This window comes from Centropristis striata, chromosome 1 (genome assembly GCF_030273125.1).
Source record: "Centropristis striata isolate RG_2023a ecotype Rhode Island chromosome 1, C.striata_1.0, whole genome shotgun sequence".
NCBI classification, from domain to species: domain Eukaryota; kingdom Metazoa; phylum Chordata; class Actinopteri; order Perciformes; family Serranidae; genus Centropristis; species Centropristis striata.
In genome coordinates, this window is record NC_081517.1 from 20,059,502 (window position 1) to 20,074,827 (window position 15,326).

The following is a 15,326-nucleotide window of genomic DNA, read 5'->3' on the forward strand; positions in this document are numbered from 1 at the left end:
GTTAGTGACCTGTCAATCAAAGGTAGCCCCGCCCCAAATCATATGATTCTTTATCTTCTATTTTCTTCTAAATGGGGCCATTATTAGAACTATTGACATCAAATTGTCTTGAAGATGATTTTTTACTAGTGATTGAGACCATGGTGTTGTCCTGAAAAAAATTTCTGAGGTAATAAATCAAGTGAGAAGTTTTCAAATTTTGCACTGAAATGAATGGCCACATTTTTTTTGCAGCCAAATTTAGCGCCCCCTGCTGGAATTTTCAGTAGATTGCAGGCTTAAGGCACTTCCTGGTTTGCCTCCCTGCTCAGACATGGAGATTGCCGCCTGGTTTAAAGTCCAGGTATTGTATCGATATTGGTCCTTGAAAAGTCAGATTTGTGCATGACTCAACATATTTGGACACATTTCGTGAAAAGTCATGAAGTAAAGTTTGAAATCGTTCTCAGTGACATTGAGTCATTGACTGTCTTACTGTGTGGACTGAATTTAACTTCAGTGAAGTTTTTATTTAATTTGGTGTTTGACACATCAGGGAAGATCAATCTGAAAGTTAATCAGGGCATCTCATCATGAATCTGATTATCTCCTCTATCTCATGTTGAAAATGGACATCTCCCACAGCATCAGACACTTTTCCCTCCCAGTCAAGGCTTCAAACTGCCACGACGGATATATATCAACGGAATCAATAATCCTACGGTTCCTCCCATTGCAAATTTCATTGCATTGCTAATCCAAAAGCAGTATTCAGTGTTAACCTTTCTGTTCTGTTCTTTGACTTTGGTCTGACTCTGATTTATGTTAACACCAGAATAATTTAACAGTGATGCGCAGGTTAAAAAAAACCCAGAAGGGCACTCGGAGAATGCTGACCTCCATCAAGGCCAAATGCAGTGTCACTCAGTGTTAATGAAAGTTAAAAATAATTGGTGTATCCGCCCTTACGGTTCAGATCTGCTCCAAAATGTAATGGGTTCTTTCTTGGCCCTTCCACCAAGTTTCATGAAACCAGCCAGTAGTGTTTCATAATTCCTTCTGACAAACAGACAAACAAACTAACAAACAAAGCAAAAAACAAACAAACAAAAAAAACATTACTGCTGCCCTCTCTAGATTTCTTTAATTGATTAAAGAAATATTCAAATATTTTTTGACCTTTTTTCATATGAATGATTTATTCCCAAGAAGCCTATGAACACATCTGTGGTAAACACAAGTTTTAAAGTGGTGCTTCTGCATTATTCTTTGTGGAGAAACTCAGTTTTACAGATCTTGACAACTCGTGTATTGAGTGCGTTAGTCATGACCTCCTTGGCGGAGGATATAAAAGAGTCACTACGCTTCTCATACCTGTAATAAAGTTGTGTTCAGCTTTATAGTGACAGTAAATATAACAGAAACAGGTTGCCTCCACGCTCTGTAACATTTTGCTGATCTTCAGCCGTACTATATATAAGTTAAAGAGGAGGCACATCTTGCACCTGTTATCACTGTGACCAGATGCAGCAGAGTAGTTTAAATCCAATGACTTCAGTAGATGGTGAAAGAAGGCAGAGGGAGTTTTTTTTTAGATAACATTCGTTTCCCTCCCTCAAACTCTGATGAACCGGAGGCGCTCAAGTTGACATCGGTATTTCGGACAGTCAAAATGGCTTCCCACTATAGGCACACAGATGACGCCGTGGATTATTTCACATTTGATAACATGTTGTCAGCAGTGTTTTGCACATGCAGTTTGCAGGGGAATGGGCAAAAAATAAATAAAAACCCTAACTCTAACTCAGCTGTGCCAGAGAAGGTCATGCCCCATGAAAGGACCGGGGCACGGCCTGAAAGGTTTGGATTGCCAGTTGAAAAGGGCAATTTTCACCCAAGAGGAAAAAGGGCAACCCATTCCTGCCCCCATGAACGCCACTCGTTGTTAGTGTCAAAGCTGACTAGTGTGAGCCAGCTTCACCACTGAAGGAATAAAAGCAGAGGCTTAGGCTGTCGTGATTGGGCGGCAGCACCGCGAGCCAGGACCATAAAGACTGAGCTGTTGGACATTAGCTGTGAGTGACAGTATTTCTGCTCCAGTCGTCTGGCCAAAGACAACAAAAACCAACTCAATATACTGCTGAGAGATTTAACACAGCCTGTTTTTGTCTATGGATAGTGAATGAGAGTATGTCTGTGTTAAAATGGTTGGCCTAAATGATGGATAAAAGCAAGAACTATCGTGGCCGGGTCATGCTAGAAAATGACACAGCAAAATGAATCAGTAGGTGACGTAGTGACTTTACTCACAGGGCTTATTGGTTCATAAAATCATAAATTATGGACGTATTCTCCATGTAATTAAAAGCTTTCTGAAGACCCAAAATGAAGCTCACTGTGGGCGGCTCCAGCCGTCACCATCCTGGCAGTGCCGGACTCCCCCGTACTCCTGGCTAATCCGTAAATGTGCAAAGTGATGGAGAGTGGGTGAGCTGAGACGGCCCAATGAAGCCCACACCACCTGTCACCTGCCTGTCACTCAGAGAGGCCACGTCTTTAATTATGCATAACTTTAAGCCTTTTTATAATTTAAACAGGGAAGGTGTATAAATATTAACCCCTGAATAGAGGTCATGAAGGGGGAAATTGGCCATTGAGACTGTTTTTGTACCAGGCTGTAAACCTGTTTTATTTCGGCTCTAAAGTTGGGTAATTTGAGATTGCCTTTGCAGCCTGACTCAAGAGGCCATTGGAAAAATAAAACTCAGTTTTGGGCACTACCACATTGGCTTTCAGTGCACAGAGGTTGCCACTTGGTTACCTTCTGTAGCTGGCAAGCTAAACACTATGGCTGGCCATGGTGTCTGGAGAAGTGCAGCAGTGGGTGCTAGCTGTATGCTAAGATGTCATTTTGAAGTGTTGATGTTGTTGTTTTGTTCTTTGGTTGCACAGGTCACCAGTGACTTGCGGTGGAAACTGGGACAACTTGCTGGTGAATATTTTAAAAATGGTAAATTTAGTGATTTACCAAGAGTTTTTGGGACTTGGGACACCCAACTTGAAACCACGACAATCCCAGGCAATCGGGGACGTATGGTCATTGTATCGTTAACGGAACAATATGTCAACACAGTTAACTCAAAAGATGTATCTACCATTGACCATTGACTCCTGGCTCATCGATGTCTGCGCACTATTCCACTAAAGTGATTGGTGCAACACAGTTATTTAGCTTCAATAGCTTGCACCATTTTGGACTTTGCTTGTGTTTTAACATAACTTGTAACTTAAAAAATAGGATTTTGCAATTGCTACAAATAGTTAACACACGCAATGTTAGTTGTGTCAAATGGTCTTTCCACAAAAAGCAGCCATTGTTCAGTTGCTGCATGGTTGCAAAGCATGCATTCCCAATTGTGTCTGCATATTTGGCAGGCAGGCAGAAATGCATGCTCTCTAATAGGTAGAGATGATTACCATTTCACACTGACAGACAGGTAAATACACTCGTTCTCCAAATTGGCATGGTCTTGCATTCAATAAATATTGGTCCACATGGGCACTGAGGGACAGGCTCTTTGTGTAGGTAAGCTGCCTGTGGTACTATAAAAGGCACCGCAGCGGTAGCAACTTTAATGGAGTGCGTTGACCCTTTGGACTGGATGTCCGCATTATTAGATGCAAATTATTTTCCCTTAAAGCAATAATGTGCTGCAGGGTATGTGCAGAGTGAGAGCAGAGTGGTGTGATTTTGCCTGGAGCCTAGAACACTTTTTTTTAAGTCAAAGCATTTCTGTTCTCTCATCCTCCAAGACAGTGATCCATTCAGCCGCATTCAAATATAATGCAAAGCAATTTTTGCATCCTGTCTACATCTATGATTTCTTTTACAAATCACTAAATCTCGCTGTTTCCTGAGCAGGATGTGCACACACATGTCTACAGGATTTTTAAAAAGATTTTTTCCTTTGTTATCAACATTTCAGTAATAGCTGTTGTACTATGACAATGGAAACCACTTAAGAGATAGCAGCAAAGCCAATTGCAGCAAATTAAAAGATATGAGTAAAGTGCACTTTGCCAGGCTCTGCATTCAGAGCCATGAAACCACAAAGCAAAGCTAGAGACCAGAAACGTAATTTTTATTTTTTAAACTTTTTTATTTATTTTTTTACGTTTTTTTGTTGTCTAACTGTCTTCTGCTTGAATTTGTACTTTTCTTTGTATTTAGTAGCTCACAAGAGGTCCAGGGAAATGTAATTGAAAAAATATATATTTTTCATCTTTTTAAGAGCAGTCCTCTTGTCAAAGCAGAGACACAAACACATGTTTTACTTCAGTGTGTTGAAATATATTAAGAATCAAAAATCTAATGATTAAACTAAAATCTGTTCGGTCTTGTCAATCATCTGTCGTGTGGTTTAGGGCTTATATAACTGCTTGACAATGCCTCTCACCAAAGAAAGCTACTTCTTCTTTCAAGTATACAACTGTAATTCAGCATCAGAAAGGTCAGGAGTATATAAAAGCTGGGATTAGCTTGTACATTTTTTCTTATTCTAGTTCTAGAACATGTTTATTTGGAGATATAACTGTTGAAGTAATGTAATCATGATGGATAAATGTTTTTTTGTTTAGAATAGGCCATTTTCTCAGACTGGTTCCCCCTCAAAAACGACCCCATAGGTTGTTACATTAGAGACTGTCCTCCGCCGCCCTGTAGTGGCCATAATAATAAAGAATGACGGCAAAGCGGAGTGTAAATGGTGTAATTGGTGGTTGGGGTGGGAGGTGGATGGATTGAACAAACGTCGGACTTTAACTCTGGAAAACAAGGTTTGTGTCGCATGTGAAAGAAAAGTAAACAATGTGATTTAAATGTAATGGAACTTCTGTGCATCATGCTTTAACGTAACTATGTCACTTCCGGTAGTCACGTCACCCTCGTAACTACTTCACTTCCGGCATTTACGTACATCTATCTACTGTTTAAACTGTCTTTTAAAGCGCCTCACCAAGACATTTTTTGACCAAAGCCTAAATCAGTGTTTCTGAAGCCTAAATTCACCAAAACTTCACCCTTTTTTTTTCAACAGCAAGCGTACCTGTATGTATAATGACGTGTGCGTTTTTTTTTACAATGCCCCTCTCCGCTCTATACCACAAAACGCCCATAAGGGTCGTTATGGGTCGTTATGGGTGGTTTTGACAACCTATTCTGTCGTTTAGGTTGGAGATCTTGTTGCATTTTCTTTATCCTTTTTTGAGTAATAGTTTACTGTTTCTTTAAGAGAGTGCATCCCCATGCTTGTTAAGCCAGTTAAGCTGTTGGAGAATCTAGTTGAAGCTTGACTTGCTGCAGCGTCACATGGTTTTCATACAACGCCTTTAGTTTTATGTCTTCTGTGATAAATTCAGTGGATTTTACATGCTTGTGACACATGTTAAATAAAAGTAATTGTGTTTTCCCAACTCTACAACAGACGTTGAGTAGATTCCTGTAAAACTCACCATAGGAGATGAGAAAAACAACCTACAGAAATGTAAACTTCATCCACAGAACAAAAAGGAATGCAGGAAAGTGTGATGAAAAGCAAAGTGAACATCTAAAGATGTCCTAAGATGAAAAGCACTCAAAGTTAAAAAGGGATGATGAGGAGTGACTGTCTTACAGCCAAAACAGGGAAAATTTCAATTGCCCTCCAAAGATGAAAACAAGATGAGTCGTCATGAGTCGTGATGCTGCAGATCTGTTTTCCTTCTGAATGGTAACTTCCACACAGTGCAAAGCGCTACAGCCATAACCAAGGTACAAATATTATTAACATGAGCAATACGTATATTGGCTTCTGATATACATGCTTATCTTTCGCATATGTTTTTCATCAAATTGTTCCAAATTCATTTGACTAGAACCACAAGAGTTTCTTATCGAGCAACACCCACTTAATTTATACTGCGGGGTAAAAATGGACCTCTTTTTTCCTCGAATGTGAAACAGATTAGATATACTGTATATTCAGAAGATAAAATGGGTGGCTGGAACACATGCAGTCTAATTAGGGTTGGCACAATGATGAGTCATCAACCACTGAGCACAACATTCATTCAAAAGCATTTTCATTCCCCAATCCTGACAATTGTGCTACTGCATAAAGTTGTCGCTTTGTGGTTCGGATCTGGTGGCTGATTAACGCAGATTTTTTTGCGTTACTGACTCTCATAAGCTTCCTGATAGGTGCATGTTAAAAAACCCTGACTCACTGACAGGGAGGAAAAGCAGCCTAAGAGTAAGTTAGGAGTGGCTGTGAATGGGCTCATAAAAATAGTTATTAATATTGAACATACATACAAAGAAAAAGTATAAAAGAAAGTATATAAAGAACAACAATATCAGTGTCCATGCCAATGTTTCACTGTGGACATGGTGATAATCCAATTCGGTAGAAATTGTCTAATTCAAAGTCCTTATTAACATCTTAATGGACACATGAGATATTTTTAGATTTTCTCTCTTTGCCTCAGTCAAATAGGAAATTCTGCAACAGGAAATATTTTATTTTATATCTACAACATAACATCATCCACTTATTCAATTTTGTTGGCATGTGAAACAGTGAAATGTTACTGTATAAAGCATTTACTTGGCGGTGTCTACATATATATTTATCATTTTTATCACATTTTATTCTATTTTTTGCATGGGGGAAGTACAATACAACATAAATGATGCTCTTTGATGTGCTGTACCAGTTAGCTGAGAGCTAACTTGGCAGATGTTTGTTTCTACTACAGATGGAGATTTCATTGTGCATTTAGGTTAAGTCAATGTCTGTTCACCAAGTCTATGTGATATTCATATACACAGTATAATGCAAGCTGTTTCGAAGTTAACCGCCATATGACCCACAATATGGGTCACTTATACAGTATATTCTGTTGTTTATTCTAACTCCCCTCAACATGGTGCTCCAACCAGCCAATAAGAGTTCAGGAGTGCACACTAAGTAAACTCAATTTGACATATCTTTTTCTGAACATTTTGGCCCTCTGTCGACACAGTGGATGAATCTGAAAACTCTTGCTGTTACAGCTTTCGTAAAACAATGTTGTTCTTGTTGTTTGGCAGTGAAATTGTTGCTTCTGTTGGTAACTTTCTGTTGCCTACTTGATCAGTGTGATCAGTCAACGCAAATGTCAAAATTGCCATGACTCGACAGACAGTAATTAAAGAAATAGATCACTGTTTTTGGAAATACACTTTTTGGACTTTAGTCTAAGTTTTAGTCTTTAGTTTACTAATGAAGTAGTTAAAACTCACACACAACAAACAGACACATTTTTGTATAAAACCGTCACAGTGACAAGAAGACTCTGGGATGTCAGTGTGTCCAGGAAAGAAACTGTCCTGAGCATTTACCCCCGTAAAAACCCTGTTTAATGCAAATTCAAAAAGCAAGATATAATTCTCATCTTAGCTAAATGACGGCTGTCTGTACAGCTTTTATTTTGGGACAGATATGAGCAGGACTGTAGTAGCTACTCAAGTCTGGTTTTGTTCCACTTTTTTGAAGTCCTTTTCTCTATTTTGTTTTCCACAGCGGACAGTAAACTAACCATGATGACTGCCATAACCACTTTATGAAACTGCGCTGACATCACCTTCAACCAGACTCTCGCTGAATCTTTTAATCAGCAACTAAACAATTGAAGGTCTGCACTGTGACAATTATAAAGCGTTGTGTACGGTGTAGTTTACCTGACATTTTTTAAAATCTAGACTGAGTGAATAAACAAATTGTGGTTGTTATTGATGGCAAATTTAAAAATGTCAGGTCTGTGCCAGTGAAGATTCACTCTGATTAATTGGTGGTCTGCAGTGTCTTAACTGCACTTTCTGGTTACAGCTCAGCTCACTTAAAACCTCGTCTGAGGTGATACCAAAAAAGTACCAGGTACTTTCTGCAACTTTTGCTTAAGGAAAACCAAATAAAAAAAGCAAGTCAAGTTGAGCACAGTTGTAGCATGCAGTGGAAAAACAAACTTAGAATGGAGGTAGTTGGAGTTGTTTGAGCAGGGACAAGGACATGATCTCTCACTGGAATTCTCACAGACAGCCAGTTGTGTTGAGCGGTGCCCAGCTAAGCTAGAAGGAACTGGCCATGAATACCTGTGGTGTAAACGCAGCCAGAGAACCTAAGCAGCAGACACAACAGAACTTAACACTTTAGTCTGGTTTAGTAACCATATTAACCTAGTTACTTTCCCTTTCTTTCTCTCTCTCTCACAAACTCATCATCTAATCTTGCGTCACATTGGTTCAAGGCAAGCAAGATTTCCCGAAAAGCCTTCTAACGTAGTTGGCTGTTCCTCTCGCAACCTGAGCCACCGGAGAATAACAACCGTGCGAGAGTGGGAGAAGACAGAAGAAGACTCAGAGACATTTCAAAACAGGAGAGTAAGATGGAGTGACAGCAGAGATGGAGATGGAAACAGGACAGAGACACTGGGCTGGGGGAGAAAGGGAGACACGAAGGGAGTAAAAGCTGCCGAGCAGGAGAACACTGGAGGTGAAAGTGGGGAAGGACTGAGTGAGTGAATGACACAGCAGTGTGCTGTATCTTCTGCAAGTGACAGCAGGTGAGGGGAGTAGGTGTTTAATATTAAAGCGACTCAGCAGAGAACCCGGGCAAATGGCCCCAACTGATATGGGACATCCCAGGCTGGGACACACACAGCCACACGTGCACACACATACATGCGAGTACACAGACACTGAGGGTTGCATCCCACCACAGTGGCAGAGCAAAGCAGAAAGAACATGCATGTTTAATTCACAACCTTCCATTTCAGCATGTTCGTGTTCTTACGCTACGCACTGTGACCCCCCAACCCCCACCCGCTATCTCCCACACACCGAGAGGGAGGAAGTCAAAAGACGAGATGAACAAGGTTGGCGGGGAATGAGTGAGCGCATATGTGGGGTGAGGTAAAGCCAACAACATTTCTTATTTCCCAAGCGCAACCCTCTGTAATGGAAGTACAACATTCCAAACTAATCCTGTTTCTCTCCTGGGCTTTCACATGCCCTCTCAACACATCAATTCTGTGTTCCCTAAATGTGTCTCCCTCCTCACAGCACACCATCCAACTTCCCATAGATTATTCCTGACTGCTCCACATTGACATGCACTATAGGGGAGGAAAGGACGCAGAGACTGGGGGAAGATTGAAAGAGAGGGGGAGAGAGAGAGACAGGCAGCATGGTTGGACCTGTTGTGACATTGATTTTTTTGTTTTCATTTAGGAAAAAAAATGAGATTGGCCCAACACAAATGGGTTATTCTTTGATTTGTTCGGGCTGGGCCAATTTGGGTGGAATTTGTTTTGGACATTGCGGATTTTTGGCAGAGGTACAAGGAGAAGTACGGTGTAGGCAAAAACAAACACTGGAATGCAAAAGCAATAATGTTGTCAGCAAGGTTCCTAAATCAATGTTTATTTTAAATCAGATACAATGAACAAAGCACACAAGCCTGTAGGTTATTATTTGTACACTTATTCTTTCTTTTATTCAGTCACAATTACTACATATGTGGATGTGCGTGTGTGTGCGTGCGTTCGTGTGTGTGTGTGTGCATGTGTGTGTGCAGTAATCTGAGGACATTTGCACACCAAGCCTGTTCATGCTAAACATCTGTGAAAGCTGTTGATATGGGGGTCTGGGGTCTACTTCATGTGAATTGCAGTTTGGTGTACAGCAGGCAGCAGATGACTGCAACTTAATTTCAGCCCGGGAGATAAATGATGGTGTGGACAAACCGTGTAAGGTGGTGCTGGTGAGGGCTGGTATTCCAAGGAAAAATATACCATAGCTATGAAGCTTCTTCTTATACAGAGTATGTTAATTTGAAATATGTAGAGATGCTGCACTTCTATTGTAAAATTATATTAATGGAGTCAATAAGGTGGAGAAATGATTAAACGGTTAAGAAGTGGATCCCAAAGCAAAATCTTGACTAGGGCAAAACAAAGGCCAAGTCCAGCCCTGGTAATTGGAAACCAGACCACACACCACTAAACAACAGCAGCACTTGTTTGACCCCACTTAAAATCAAGACATTTATTTTCAACTGAGGAGCTGTTGAATATATTCTAAAAGATAAACAAATTAGAAATGAGCTCAGAAATCACCCTGTGTGAAAATCTAGACAATGATCACGTGGCTCTCTTGAATACTCTATTCTGATGGAACAATGATGTCATGTAAAACGAACCATTGATATGGACATGCTCCGATCATAAGTCGTGTTTCCATCAGTACGTTTCTATACGCAGTTTGAAGATTTGCATCAGAAAAGCTGTTTCTGCTCTGCTGGTCAAAATGAGCTGACATGAAAGAACAATTATACAGTGGTGCTTGAAAGTTTGTGAACCCTTTAGAATTTTCTATATTTCTGCATAAATATGACCTAAAACATCATCAGATTTTCACACAAATCCTAAAAGTAGATAAAGAGAACCCAGTTAAACAAATGAGACAAAAAATATTATACTTGGTCATTTATTTATTGAGGGAAATTATTCCAATATTATGCACAGGTGCATCTCAGTAAATTAGAATATCATAGAAAAGTTTATTTATGTCAGTAATTCAATTCAAAAAGTGAAAATAAAACATTTTATAGATCGATTACACACAGAATGAAATGTCTTAATGTATTTAATTTCTACTAATTATAATGATTATGGCTTACATTTAATGAAGACCTAAAATTCAGTGTCTCAAAAAAAAAGTAATATTACAAAAGACTAATTTTTAATCTGGAAATGTTGGCCTCTGAAAAGTATGTCCATCTGTATGACTCAATACTTGGTTGGGGCTGTTTGACTTGAACTACTGGAAATTGACTTTTCCATCATATTCTAATGTATTGAGATGCACCTGTATCTGTGAGTGGCAAAAGTATGTGAACCTCTAGGATTAGCGGTTAACTTGAAGGTGAAATTAGAGTCAATCAATGCTTTAAATCAATGGGATGACAATCAGATGTGAGTGGGCACCCTGTTTTATTAACCAACAGGGATCTATCAAAGTCTGATCTTCACAACACATGTTTGTGGCACCACTGTATGTTAACCCGCGTGCTGTACCTGATCCATAAAAGCTGTCTTTTTTAAAACCTGAGGAGTGGTTGCAGTAACTCTCCACAATCTTGTTTATCACAGTTTTCAGGGATGCCTGCATTGCCTGCTCCTGTTTATGTGATCGGAAATGAAGCCTTTACATGAAATATGACATAATCATGACAGTTAAGTTTGCATCTTGGCAGCTTAATGCTGCTTTAACACCAAGTATTTCACACTTGCGCTGCCCACCTCCACGTATATCCATTATTTTAGAGCACTTGCCTGCCTGCTGGAGTTATTTTTCTGCATTTTCTTGGCACCCTCTTCTTCTTTCTGTTCTTTTTCTTTTAGCTCTCCATCTAAAACATCATGTGTAGACTACTGAGCTGAGCCAGGATAACCAAGGTAACAGAGGATGAGCTGCTCATATTTCACTCCTATATTATAGACTTGATTGCGATATTAACAGAACGCATGTGTGTGTATGTGGAAAGGGAGAGCGAGGCTCTGCCTGCTCAGGCTGCAGAAAGCACAATATTGTTTGTTAGCCCACAGTAATCAGGCTGAATTGTTACCAGCCCACTGGGACTTATTTCGATCCTCCAGATTCCCACCACACCACTGACAGCAGGTATGAAAGCAGCATTCGAACACTATTACATGAAGTCAGATTTCTTTCACAGCAAAGTACATTCATTGGGCTTTTTATTCCGCCTTTTCACACCATTGCAGTTTACATGCATGTCATATTCTGAAATCATTGGGAGCAAATATAGCCGAGAGCAGTAGAGCAGGGTCAGCGTGATGAGATCATCCCCACTGTGTGAGTGTCAAGCGCATGTGTCAACCTCACTGAGAGTCCTCGTCACCTCCATAATGGCCCTGTTTGGCTCTGTCACAAGGCAAGATAGGAGCATAATTAATCAATCAACAGGAAAAAAGTGCCACAATTCTGATAATTAATTAATCCTCTCAGCAGATGTTTGGCCTTTTTTCCCTGTCATTAATGACTAACTGCAGCTTCTCACATGTAAACATTTGCTGGTTTTATCTGCTTTATATCATTATGATTAAAATATCGTTATGTTTGCGGTGTTGGTTGGGAAAAAAGTAAGCATTTTTTCAGATGTCAACATTGTGCAGATATGAACCCATTTTTTATTTTAGCATTTAAAGAGGACATATTATGCTAATTTTTTTTCTGTTTCATAGTTGCATTTTGGGTTTCTACCAGAGCGTGCTGACATGGTTTAATGTTAAAAAAAAATCTGAAATGCTTCAACGTGGCTTGTGTCTCTTTATAGCCCCCTTCTTAAAAAGCCCAGTCTGCACTGATTGGTCAGCATTACTGGGTTTTCTACATCTGACAATCAATTGTTTAATCCAAAATTAAAGCTGAAGTAGGCAGGAAACTGGAAAAGGCACAAAAAAACAGCCAGTATTTTAAGTAAAGTGAGACTTCCCCTTGCAGCTCGCTCCCTCCCCTCTCTGCTGTTTACGATCAACAGTTTTTAGAATGGCAACCAGGTCACAAACTATTATTTTACAGCCAAACAGTCACTGAAATATGTTTCTGAAAACATTTGAGGTGAGAAATAGGCAATGCAGGAACAGAATCTTGATTCATATTTGATCGGTGCTGCCTAGTTTGACAGACCATAGTTCACGAGCAGTCATGGACATGATTGATAGCTGCGTTCAAGACATTTCTCAGCTTTGATTGGTTGTTTTCTCTAGAGCGCAGTATATTCTTGCTAATGTAATTAGGAGTACAGGAGGAGGACGTTTTTTTTTCACAGATTATATGTATTACTCTTTATTGAATAAGACAAAAACGTATTTTTTTAAAAGTTACCAACAGCGGCTTTAATCAACAGTTAATAAAAAAAACTGCTTAGTTGCAGGAAACACAACAAAACATATGAAATTATTAAAGGAATTATTCAAATTTAGACCCAGGGGACACGGGGAAAGAAAATCATCAAAATCCTTTCACACCTTTTCCCCACATATTTGAACTCTGTCCCTCTGGCAGGTGCAGATAAATGAGAACCACAACGACCACACGCACATCAGAACTTGAGGAAAAATATCAATCTTCCGACAAGGCTTTCTCTATGATTTGCTGACTTACTGAGCCTCAGTACCTGCCTGCCACTGGGCTGCTTTTACCCTTAATTCAAACCAGGCAGGAATAGTTTTTTATTTACAGGACAGGCCTGCAGGAAGAGTTGCGGGGTGCTGGTTAGTTACGGGCCACACACACTCACGCTCACACCTGGGAGCTGCTAAGAATGACCGCATTCTTGTACTTTTGGCCACTGAGCAGTTCAATTAGAGCAGTCGGGGGTTAAGTACCTCGTTTAATGCCACATCAACGGGAACGATTGAAGGCGGGAAAAACACAATTTATTTATTTTCCCCACCATTATATTCTCAGTGGGAGGTTCCAGCCAGTGACCTTCATGTTGCACCCTCACTCCTCTAACCTTAAAGACAACTCTCTCTCTCTCACCTTCCTCTCTCTCTTTTCAAGTCTTTTCTCACACACACACGCGCACGCACACACACACACACACACACACACACACACACACACACACTGCATCCCCCCATCAACTTCTACTTCAAAAGGCTGCCGTATTGTAGCAGTTATTGGTTCCTGTGTTTTGGCTGCTATGCCCGGAGAGATTTAAAGCTAAAGAACCAGTTGTGTTTTTATCAAAGCTCCTTCAGTCTATCTGTCAGTTAGCGAGGTCTACAGAGTCAGTACCAGAGAGAGAATTCAACCAAGAAAGAGATGAACATCCCCAACTTTGCACTGAGCATCACACCAAAATAAAACAAAAATCCAATCTTAAAGGATAGCTTCTCTTTTTTCTTTTCTTTTTTAAACTGGGAATCTATTTTTCTGGCGTCCCACTGAGCTCTAGACGTGATACATGATCCCTCTCTCTCTCTTTTTTGGCTTTTCTTAGCCCAGTTTTAGACCAAGCAGAAAATGCATTATTATATATTTAAACAATTCTTGATCATCTATTGAAATAAAAATGATGTACCAGAGAATGCTGAATGTTCTATGCAAAGACTTCTCCTGACCTTATGAAAACTATACTTTTAAATTTGCACTGTGTAACCTTTTGAAGGACTATTTAACATAATAATGCTGAGGGTGATACCAGTCATCAATTCAGTGCGTTGGCAGTGTTTCGACTGGTGCTTAGACAAAAAATAAATAATCCAACTGAGCAGCAGTGATAGCATAAACAAGCTTCCAAAACCTCCTAGTGTGTCATTTTAATCTACAACATGCTGACTACAACATCCTCGGACAGTTTATATATGACGTAAGTGAAACACTCAAACAACCTTGAAATATCAATTTTAAAAGAGCTTAAAATACCACAGGATGGAAAATGTAACATTTTTTACACTACATCATAATCATCACATTCATATTTCCACCAGCTGAGGATATACACAATATCTCTTAAATGGACGCTTTATAAAATATATAAATATATTGTATATATATATATATATAGTGATTTATGGAGCTTGTCATTTCTCCTGCTGTAGCCTAGTGGATTATGCTGAATTGTGAGCTGCGTTTCAGGTGGAATGACTTTCTAAATACCAAGTCTGTCAATGGAATAAGTGTCTGACCTAATTGCTAACGTGCCAGGACATCTGAGAAAACGTGTAGGTTGAAAAGCTATGACCTTTTACATTTAAAGGTGGCTGAGAGGAGGGAATTACAAGTCCCTAATCTCCATCACACAAACACCATGTATGCCAAAAAAAAAGCAGGAGTGTGTTTTGTGTGTGTGCTTTCATGTGTCACGGCCACTCACCTTGTCTGCCATAATCATAGTGGAGCCTCCGTGGACCCCCAGGACTGGAAGTTGCGTCTGAACGGAGAGGAAGTCAAGGATCTGGGCAATAGCCTCCTGATCGGTGCCATCGGCAAACACAAGGCCATGGAGACGAGTGCGTGTCAGAAGCTCACACACCTTGGGAAGCGGTGAAACAAACACAGGTGTCAAACAACCCTGTGTGTGTGTATGTTATAGACACAGAGTGTAGACTGTCTGTGTGTTCTTGTACTTCCGACATAGTGAGGACCGGAACATGTGAGGACATTTTTGCAAAGTGAGGACATTTCATTCCTCACTTCTTTCAAGGATTTTTTGAGATTTCAGACTTTGTTTTAGGGT

General features: G+C 39.9%; 1 protein-coding gene across 1 annotated transcript in view; it reads right to left on the minus strand.

The window, feature by feature from the left end:
• grin2ab (glutamate receptor, ionotropic, N-methyl D-aspartate 2A, b) overlaps positions 1-15,326 on the minus strand; it is a 125,325-nt gene that overhangs the window by 82,827 nt on the left and 27,172 nt on the right. Inside the window, exon 4 of the mRNA XM_059334075.1 lies at positions 14,964-15,122. Within this exon, the coding sequence (XP_059190058.1) occupies positions 14,964-15,122 (159 nt within the window). The remainder of the gene's footprint in view (positions 1-14,963; positions 15,123-15,326) is intronic.